The 10,773-nt window shown below is 41.1% G+C and overlaps 1 protein-coding gene across 2 annotated transcripts in view; it reads right to left on the bottom strand.

Annotated features, from left to right (window-relative positions):
* Positions 1 to 1,778: 1,778 nt before the first annotated feature.
* Positions 1,779 to 10,773, bottom strand: part of kpna4 (karyopherin alpha 4 (importin alpha 3)) — a 36,386-nt gene continuing 27,391 nt past the window's right edge. For both annotated transcript variants that reach the window (XM_070883571.1, XM_070883570.1), the window contains exons 16-17: positions 9,458 to 9,552; positions 1,779 to 3,833 (exon numbers count right to left, since the gene is read on the bottom strand). In XM_070883571.1, the coding sequence (XP_070739672.1) occupies positions 3,735 to 3,833; positions 9,458 to 9,552 (194 nt within the window). In that variant the 3' untranslated portion in view covers positions 1,779 to 3,734. The remainder of the gene's footprint in view (positions 3,834 to 9,457; positions 9,553 to 10,773) is intronic.

Genomic DNA, 10,773 nt, shown 5'->3' with positions numbered 1-10,773 from the left:
TGCCCATAATGTACAGGGGCAAGTCTAACTAACAGCAGACACTATTAGATGGCCCGCTCCAACAAAATCTGGCCCCTTAGGTTTATGCAGCCAAAATAAGCTTAACTGCACAAACATAAAATGTTAATTTTCAGTGCTTATTCATTTAGGGATTAACTAACCAACATTTAAGCTCCTTCCCTTTGCTTTAAAAATAAAAACCTGGTTATTACAATTAGGCAGTTTCCTATGAAAAGTAATATTGGAACATAGTCAGCTTTTGCCAACACCATCCCCCACTTGCTTTGGGAATTAATGTGATTTGTGGTCCTATCAGTCATGTCCTAATCTTCCAAAGGAAAGGTCAGAGGCAGTATCCAGAACATATTCTCCACATGCAGACCTACTAATCAAATTCTAATATGGCTGCATCTTCCAAGACAACAGATAGTAAAGAACCCAACCCAATACAGAAGTAATTATGCCCAATCTTTTATTGCTTTATTCATTAGAATCACTTGGCATCCACCTTGTGGATTTTCTTCTCGGCTTTGTCCTGCACAAAGATAGCAGCTTTTTTCTTTTTTATGCAGATGGGATTTAATATTGCCGAGTCTATTCGTTTTTTTTGAAAACTTGCAATATATTTAGCAAGGCACAAGCACAGGGCTTAATGGAAGCACCAGAGACATTCTACATGAATGTAAAAGCTTTTCAAATACACAGATGAGAGAAAACACATTAGGTGACCTTGTTACTGTATTACTCCATTAGTGAATATACCAGAAACAAAAACAAAAGATCATAATCAACAGTGAGCCTTTGGCTTAGTAGTAGCATCCTCACAAGTCAGAAGGTAAACAGTTCAAGCCCCACTCCAGACCGCCCCAGTGAGTGAAGACTGGAATACGATCTCTCTATACCAGGTTGACACCAGCAGGGTACACACGTCCAGTGACCACAGGTTCAGTGGTTGAATTCACACCAGAGTCAGAAGGGTTAGGTTTGGGCTCCACTCCAGACAGACCCAACGAGCGGCGACTGAAGCACTGGCTCTGAAAACCAGGTGACGGCAGGCAGGGGTACTTGCTCCCAATTGGAGGGGGGGCGGGGGAGCCTCAAAGGGTAGGTGGAGCATTTTAGCCTTGGTTGCAGTCTATCTAGGATAAGGTACTCCAAAGATAAAAACTGAGGATGGCAACAGGAAACCACTTCAGCTACCCTTCCCAAGTAAGTGGCTCAAGAATCTCATGAGTTAGGACCTGCCTTAGAACAGAATAGATGGAATCAACATAAATGTTGAAATTTAATGTACAGGTTGAACCTCCCTTATCCAGAACCCTTGGGATCTGGCCTGTTCTGGATAAGGGATTTTTCCGGACAAGGGGTGATCACATTAAATTGGATGGTACAGGTATTGAGCAAGGGGATATTGGGGCTGTCTGGCTTGGGGTTGGGAGTGCAGCAGAGCGATCATGAGGGGGGAGGGGGTCAGTAGATCACAGGGTCATCAGGCCAGCAATTGCAGGAGTCGGTAGCAAGAATGGACTTCAATTTGTTCATGTCGAGTTCTGCACATGTGCCATCTGGTGGCCGGGAATGGTTCCAGACAAAGGGTGGTTCTGGATAAGGGAGGTGCAACCTGAATTACCAATTCAAGCATATGATTTGAACATTTGCATTTTTGTTGTTGAGAAATGCATCAAGGCTGGACAACACCTATTAATCTAGCTGTTCAATATATTAGTCCATGGACCCTATCATGTAACACATTAATCGTACAATGCAACATCAGGCCACACAGAATAATTTCAAAGTTTATTTTTCTCTAAAACAGATTAGCCTGCACTCTAATGGAAAACAGTGTAAGCAAGCCAATTTTCTGCCTGTTCCAATTTTTGTCTAGCTTTCAAAGCATGTGTATGACGACAAGGAATGCTTCAAGGGTAAACCAACTAATTTACAAAAGAAATCACAACTACATATTAATCCAGTCTACAATATTTCAAAATGTTAACATAAAATAGGAATCAGGTAATCATTTTTCACATTTCCCTTTAGTGACTATTACCTTAGGTTTTAAATACAGCAACACTTGTTCATGCAACACTTGTGCTCTAAGGGAGAAGGCACAGTATTTCCTACAATGAGCCACCTTACCAAGAGTGTAAGCATTTTCTTTTATAAACAAACTGATCAATAGGCCACATTTAGTGTACTGGACCTCTTCAAGGAAGCAATTACCTTTCAGATTCTTCTCTTTTTAGAAACTTGCATGGTTTGTATGCAAGTCTCTTGAAACACAACGTACTCTTTTTAAAGTGGCTCAGATGGTTCATGGATAGTTGTATCTAATTTTAAAAAAAAAAGGTCCTTCCTAAAAATATCAAACATGTTGAGGATGTTTTCACATTTGATTAGCTCATCAATACATACTTCTATCAATCCCCCTTTAGCAAAAAGTATGCACCAAAATTAGTCACAACCAAAATATTTTAATCAGGAAAAACAACAGGAAAATAGGAAACAAATGTTTATAAACAGCATTTACCCCAAAAGGTTCTGTGCTATATTCTACACAGAAATTAACTAAAAATAGCTAAAAAATAAATCAGAAGTAGCCATCAATTAATTGATGCATGTGATTTGATTATCTTAGCCAACTTAATTTATAAGTTATGACTAATAAAGATGATGAGCTCCACAACACTGCTGGTGTTTGAAGTTCCCTGGATTTAAATTATGGCAACTTTTCAAAGTTTATTAAGCAGCAGAGCATGTACATGTTCTATTTTTTTTCCTCTGCAAAATTTGTGCATATGAGCAGCTTACTACCATTACATCTCTCCGTTAATTTGTTATTGTATTCGTGATTTATATGGAAAGCAACTCACAGCATTTATTGATTTTAACTGATGCAATTAAGTGAGGAACAATTCATAACTACAAATAAAGTACATAAGTTGTATAAACATTAAAAAAAAGAATCGCCAAGGTGGAAATAAAACAAGCAAACATATGCTGCAAGATTCAACCCAAATTGCTACAGATAAATTATACAATGCACTGCTGCTAAATCGGTTAAATTCTCCAGTGTATGTTAAATATTAATAAAAACAAACTCATTTTGGTGTTTTTCTGGGTTTATTCATTAGCCACTTGAAGGCAATCAAGTTTGCATGCGTTCACATACAACATCACGCCCATACACTACTCTCTTCCACACACAACTCCACGACTAGGAGTTTATTTTCATGAGTGAATACAGAGCCCAAGATTTCAAGTAATGAACCTGGCTCCACAGCACTGAGTCCAGACATTCATACAGTGGGTCCATTCACACAGTGCTTCATAGCAAGGCCTTGACTCGGTCTTCTGACTTGGTCGATGTCCCTTTCTTGGTTTATGAAGTTTGAAGTATCTTAAGTGCTTCATTCTTCTAATTATTCTAGATAACTGAATTTGATCTTGGTTTAGTTACTTCGTAGACATTGACCTCTCTGACTTTTAGCCCCCTTTCTTTAAACAACCTAAATAGCATTCACTGTGAAATTTTATAACATTTTACCACTCTCACGCGCACTCGCACCCACTCGCCAGCTTGACTTCATTTGGGCTTTTCTCGGATACCAAACGCAATCTGCAAAACAGCTCTCCGATTTAATGCAGCAGTGGATCCCACATGAGCCAAGCATGATCGATCAAACCTCCCTTTAGTGCTGCATTATTTCACTTGCTCCAGGAATTATGCCTTTCTAGAATTGGAAGCCTTCTGCTGGAACATTGGTGGATGAGTTGAACCCAAATGTCCCACCTTGAATTTCTTCTGGAACCAAGGCAGGATCTTCATCAATCTTAAAAAGAAAAAAAAAAAAGTCAACTAAAGCAAAACCAAACAGTAAAAATTCTCAGTACTTCAATAATTAAGGTAGTGAGAGCCGAAACACTTGGGAGGAGATTTGTGAGGCATTAATATTCATTACAAAAGCAAAATACTGCAGATGTTGGAATCTGAAATTAAAAAAAAAAAACAGAAAATGGAAATCTCAGCAGTCAAGCAGCATCTGTGGAGAGAAACAGTTAACGTTTCAGGTCTGTGGCCCTTTGTCAGAAATGGAAAAGTTCGAGATGTAACTGATTAAGTGCAGGGGCAGTGAAACGGGGAGGGGAGGAAGGAACGAGAGAGATGATCTGTAATAGGGTGGAAGGCAGAAGAGGTTTGAGACAAAAGAGATGATGGGCAAAAATGAGATGGTAATGGAACAAGTTAATAAAAGATGAGTCTAGATGGGATGTGAATGGCGGTATCATCACCAACTGCCATGGGAAAGAGAAAAAAGGAACGGGATTTGTAAAAAAAAAGAATAAATATGGGCGGAGAATATGGTCTAAATTGTTTTATTCGCTGTTGAGTCCAGAAGGCTGTAAAGTGCCCGAAGTGCTGTTCCTCGAGCTTGCATTGAGCTTCATTCAAACAATGTAGGAAGCTGAGGAAGGAGAGGTCAGTGGGAGTGGAGAATTAAAATGACAGGCGACCGGAAGCTCGGGGTCACACTTACGGACCGAACGAAGGTGTTCTGCAAAGCAGTCACCCAATCTGCTTTTGGTCTCCCCAATGTAGAGACCACATCGTAAGCAGTGAATAAAGTATACTAAACTGAAAAAAGTGCAAGTAAATCGCCGATTCACCTGGAAGAAGTGTTCAGGGTCCTGGATAGTGGGAAGAGAGGAGGTAAAAGAGCAGGTGTTGCATTTCTGCGCTTGCATAGAAAGGTGCCATGGGAGGGGGAGGGGGGGTGCTGGTGGTGAAAAATTTCCCTTCCAGTATTTATCCAATTCCCTTTTGAAAGTTACTACCGAATCTGCTTTCACCACCCTTTCAGGCTTTTGCATTCCAGATCACAACTCAATGCGTCAAATAAAATTTCCTTATGTCGCCTCTGGCTCTTTTGCCCATCACCATAAATCCATGCCTTCTGGTTACTGACCCTTCTGCTACTGGAAAGTTTCCCATTTACTGTATCAAAACCCTTCATGATTTTGAACACTTCTATTGGTTCTCCTCTTAACCTTCTCAGCACCAAGGAAAACAACCCTAGCTTCTCCAGTCTCTCCTCCCTGGTACCATTCTAGTAAATCTCTTCTGCACCCTTGCCAAGGCCTCGACATCCTTCCTAAAATGTGGTGCCCAGAATTAAACACATTACTCCAGGTGAGGCCTAACCTGCATCTTAATGGTTTAGCATAGCTTCCTTGCTTTTATACTCTATGCCTCCATTAATAAAGCCAAGGATCCCATATGCTTTTTTAATGGCCATGTTAACTTGTCCTGCCACCTTCAAAGATTTGTGTACATACACCCCTAGGTCTCTCCCATTTCTGCACCCCATTTAAAATTGTACCATTTAGCTTATATTCTCTCCTTTCTTCCTACCAAATGTAGGTCACACTTCTCTATTAAATGCAAATTCTCTGCAGTCTCTGCGTAGCTTAGTGGAAACATTGTCGGTAACCAGGATACAGATTTAAGGTAATTGGCGGGGGTGGGGTGGGGAAGATGAGAAGAATTTCTTTTATGCAGTGAGTTATGATCTGGAATGCACTGCCTGAAAGGGTGGTGGAAACATATGCAATAGTAACTTCCAAAAGGGAATTGGATATATATTTGAAGGGGAAAATATTGTGGGGCTATGGGGAAAGAGCAAGGGAGCAGGACTAATCGGATAACACAGAGTCAGCATAGGCATGATGAACCAAATGACCTCCCTTCTATGCTGTATGATTCTATCTGGAAGGCATTATCACTGTGGGTATAGCTCCAAGTCTACAAGCTGTCCTCCAGTACCTCACCTAAATGGCTATTACTTCCCTTGGGACTGCATCTTGACATGATGGGAAGGCCTTCTCACATGACCTGGAGAGCTATGCTGGTGGGAGTATAACACCTGGGAGGGCCATCCAAGCCAGACAATTCAAAAAAGAGTAGGAGCCAGATTAAAGGCAGTCCAACATTTTTCCTGGTAAGGGGGTTTGATGCAGACTAAATCCATCCACGTAAAAATACCTCTAGTCACGGAAACAACCCAGAGACAAGACAAGTCTATTACAGACTTGTAAATATAATCAACTATGGAGAAGAACTATCTTCTGGATGTACGATAAGATGATAGCCTGATGGAGTCAAATATCTTGCTTTGGACAGACAGCACTGTTAGAATGGGTTGTTTCATGTGCAAGCAGGCACAGGAGACTAGCCGATAAGTGGTTATTCTTCATCTGCAAGTCTAGACAGGATGTGTGTCTCATAATGGTACATTAGATCCAATCCAATCCCTAAAACTTTTACACGTTCATTTTCTAGTAGGCATCACTGAATCTTGATCAGGAGAGAGAACTCTTGCTGATTTGACTCTCACTGGACAAGCATTCTGATAGCGATCCTACTAGCAACCCAGGTTGTGATCAACATAAACCAGAAATCGAACTTGGGACCTACTGGTCTGTATGGCTCAATGACAAGTTAGTTACTAAGTGACCATCGGTAAGCTATTTTTCTTTTTTTTGAGCAACCAAAAGGTTTTAATCTTACTTATTTTAATGTTACTTTGCTACGAATGAAGAAAAAGGGTTACCCTACGGTACCCTGAATCTAGATTTTGTTTAGAGTGAATGCAGAGATTATACTTTTGAAAATTATATTTGGTGTTAGGTGCACTTGGCAGTTACATGCACTTTTTAAAAAAGTAATACATAGATGACTGGCAGTTAAGGATTGTCCAGTTAAATTTGAACCTCCAGCCTACAGAATCCCTTTGGAATTAAACTGCATCATAACCACAGCGCTATCCATAACAGGTTTACTAAAATCAAACTTCCACGATAAAAATAACTGCATAAAATAGGCAGATTTCCCAGTTGTTTAATCAGTTGAAGAATACACACTTTTAAAATAGGGCTGTTTATTTCATATATGGGGGTACCATTAGGGCCACTACCAATTGTGACATTAAGTAATTCCATTTGCATTAAATGGTACTCTAATTTGTTGGTATTTTACAGATTGAAGACCATGACCATCCATTCTTCTGTGAAGAACACTCTTCCTTTCAGTCATACACAAATCCCTTTACCTATGTATTTAATGTTTATCCTTCACCAGTTTTAAAGCTGGGAATATACAGCAAGTATGTAAGATGCACAATTAAGAGTTGGATGTTGGATATTTAGCAATACTGCGTGTGCAGAACAGGGGGTTAGCTATTGATCGGCAATCTTGGGCGTTGTTAGTGCTGGAGAATGTTCCCGGGCTTCGGCCAACCTAGGAGGGGGATCCTGAAGTTTGTCAACATAGGGAGGGGGATATTTTGGATCGGCATCACTGTGGAGGGAGTACCTGGAATTTGGCGAAGTTGTGGACAGGGAAACCAGAGGTTTGACAGAACTGAAGTGTGGAATATGGGATTTGGATTGCTGGTGCCTGTCAGTGAGGGAAAGGGCAGAGCATTGGGCTAGTAGCACTCTTTGGGGCTGAGGGTGTCTCAGGTCTGGCAACTTTCAGATGTTGTCTGCAAATTGGTGTTTTGCAATTGCCTCTTGAAAGTTTGTGTGTGTCTGTCTGTCTGTCTATGACACACATGCATCAGTAAATAGCACGTTTAAATTTTCTAACCATCAAAACATTGGTGATAATGACTTTACTGTCATTTAAAAAAAAATCAATTCAGGGTGAGGAGAGAGGCACTGTGCACCTTTCTCCATATGATTTCTGAAGTTTAGAATATTTCTAATTTGAAACCAACAAAAAGCTTCAACATGTCTGTAATCAGTAGTCATGTTTTCCACCTTACTTTCTCTCCTTACCTTCTCTGTTGCAAGAAAATAAATTTTACCCAAATACAGGGCCCAAGTTTCGGGCCGCGCCTAGAATGGCGCAGCCCCGACCTGGACGCCCGTTTTTCGCGCCACAAAGTGCGCCTAAAAAAAAACTTTCAGATTCTCCGGCTCCCTGCTGGTCCTCTGGCCCTCGGCACGGCGCAGCACGAGCTGTAGGGGGCAGAGCTAGGTCCCTGCGCTGAAAACAGTGCCAGGACCTCTGCACATGCGCGCCCAAAACTGTGTGGGAGGGGCCCGAAGAACGCAGCCCCTAGCCCTGGCCGAATGGCCTCACTGGGGCTGCGTGCACAAGGCTGCCTCCCACGCCCAGCTCCTGCTTCCTCTTGACCCGACTCCTGCTCCCTCCCCCTGGACCCGACCAGACTACCCCCCCCCGCCTTCTCCTTTCCTTTCCCCCCCCCCCCCCCCCCCTCCCTCGCCTTCTCCTTTCCTCCCCCACCTCCCTACTGTCAGAAACAGACAGAGTGAGACACACACAGACAGACAGAGATAGAGACACTGACAGAGACACAGTGTGGGGGGGGGGGGGGGGGGGGCATCCCAGCATGCTGTTGGAGGGCTCCCGGTGCTGCAGTCGGTAAGTAGAAAATGTTTTATTTATTGATTTTTAAAAAAAATGTATTAATTTTTTTTGGATTTATTGGTTGATTTATTGATGTTTTTATCATTTATTATTGATGATGGCTCTTTATTTGTAAAACTGAAGTGTTTAATGTTTGTAAACTTCCCTTTAAACCCCCCCCCCCCTCATTCCCTACACCTGATTTTTAAAATTGTAGACAAGGTTTTTTCGAGCGTACAAAAATCTTCACTTACTCCATTCTCAGTTAGTTTGGAGTAAGTTTTCACTGATGAAACTTTGAAAAGAGGCGTAAGTGGCTGGACACGCCCCCTTTTGAAAAAAAATTCTGTTCCAAAGTGAAACTGTTCTAACTGACTAGAACTGGAGCAAACTAAATGCCGAGAATTTGAATTTCTAAGATACTCTGTTCTACACCAGTTGCTCCAAAAAATCAGGAGCAACTGAGGCCGAAACTTGGGCCCACAGCTTTTAAAGTTTGTCTCCTTGTTTTACTTAAAATAATTTTGAAAGACAGCCAAATAGCTTTTTTTTAAAAAAAGACACAGAAATAAGTATTTGGCTAGCTAAATAAATACTGCAGAATTTGTCTTCAGCTGACAGTCCCCCTCCGGGACAAAGTATCAAGGTAAAGCCTAGGCTTTAAAGGAAGGCATTAAAAGACAGTGTGTCATGTAAATTCAGTCATATTATTGTGAAATGTGTAATGTTATGAATTCTTTTAAAACATTTTATTTAAAACCTTATTTTAGACATTAGACATTTGAGGAAAAAGTCTCAATAAAGCCTTTTGATTGATTTGATTGGTGCATCAACAGACGACACCAAAATGTTGACATGTTGAGATAGGGTTTTCCATTGTAAATGTATAATGGCAAAACTTTCTCAACGTGTTATTATAAATGCGGACAAAGAACATGACTCAAAATCTTGACACAGGAAGTAAGACTTGTGGACAAGATGATACACAATATAAATCTGTTTTTTGATGGTCCTTAAACTTACATCATCTGTTGAGAAATACTGATCAATGATCTCATATGCCAATTTATAGATGTCCTCGTTTTCATGGTGTTGCAACTGTTCAATCTTTTCCAAACCTGAAGAATTTGAAGAGTATTAGTTGTACTTTTTCTTTAAAATTCCAACACCCTGTAATTTGCGACACATCTTCACCAGACATCAAATATTTTACAAGGGTGATTCTGCGATCAGTTCTCCGTGGAGAACAGCGCTCAAGGGACTTGCATTTTAAGTCGTCACAGGCATGTGGCCCACAATGGATAGAAAAATCACAGGCTAAAGAACAATTTCCAGAGAGTTCTTGCAAGTGCTACCTCATATATGCTGTTCTTTTGCAATACAATTTAGCCAAACAAAAAGAATCAAACTAATACCACAAATAACTTGGGAAAAACATAAAACAGCAAGTTTCTCTTTGCACATTAAATGGAGCACTGCAAGGTGATAATTGTTGTTAGCTGTGGCTCCTACAGTACTTCATTGGCCGTAAAACGATTTGAACACAAGAATTAGGAGCAGCAGTAGGCCATTAGACACTTCGAGCCTGCTCCGCCATTCAATGAGATCATGGCTGATCATCTAACTTCAACTCCACTTTCCTGCACTATCCCCATATCCCTTGATTCCCTGAATATTCCCAAAATCTATTGATCTCTGTCTTGAATATACTCAAAGATTGAGCCTCCACAGCCGTCTAGGGTGGAGAATTCCAAAGATTCACAACCCTCCGAGTGAAGAAGTTTCAGTCCTAAATGGCCGACCCCTTATTCTGAGACTGTGACCCCTGGTTCTTGATTCCTCAGCCAGAGAAAACATCCTCCCTGCATCTACCCTGTCAAGCCCTGTAAGAATTTTGTATGTTTCAATGAGATCACATCTCATTCTTCTAAACGCGAGAGAATATAGGCCTGGTCTACTCAATTTCTCCTCAGAACAATTTCCCCACCACCCCCCACCCCATCCCAGGAATCAGTCTGGTGAACCTTCATTGCACTCCCTCAATGGCAAGTATATCCTTCCTTAGACAAGGAGACGAAAACTGTACACAATACTCCAAGTGCAGTCTCACCAGGGCCCAATATAATTGCAGTAAGACATCTTTACTCTTATACTCAAATCAAAGACCAACATACAACTTACTTGCTATATCTGCATGATTTGGGACATCCCAAGGCAGTGACAGGCACGATATAAATGCAAGTCTTTCTTTGTCTGAAGGATGTGGGTTCAAGCCCCACGCCAGAGAATTAGAGCACATAATCTCGACTGACACTCCAGTGCTGCACCGTTGAGAGATT

This window comes from Pristiophorus japonicus, chromosome 6 (assembly GCF_044704955.1).
Source record: "Pristiophorus japonicus isolate sPriJap1 chromosome 6, sPriJap1.hap1, whole genome shotgun sequence".
NCBI lineage: Eukaryota > Metazoa > Chordata > Chondrichthyes > Pristiophoridae > Pristiophorus > Pristiophorus japonicus.
This window is presented reverse-complemented; position numbering and strand designations above follow the sequence as displayed.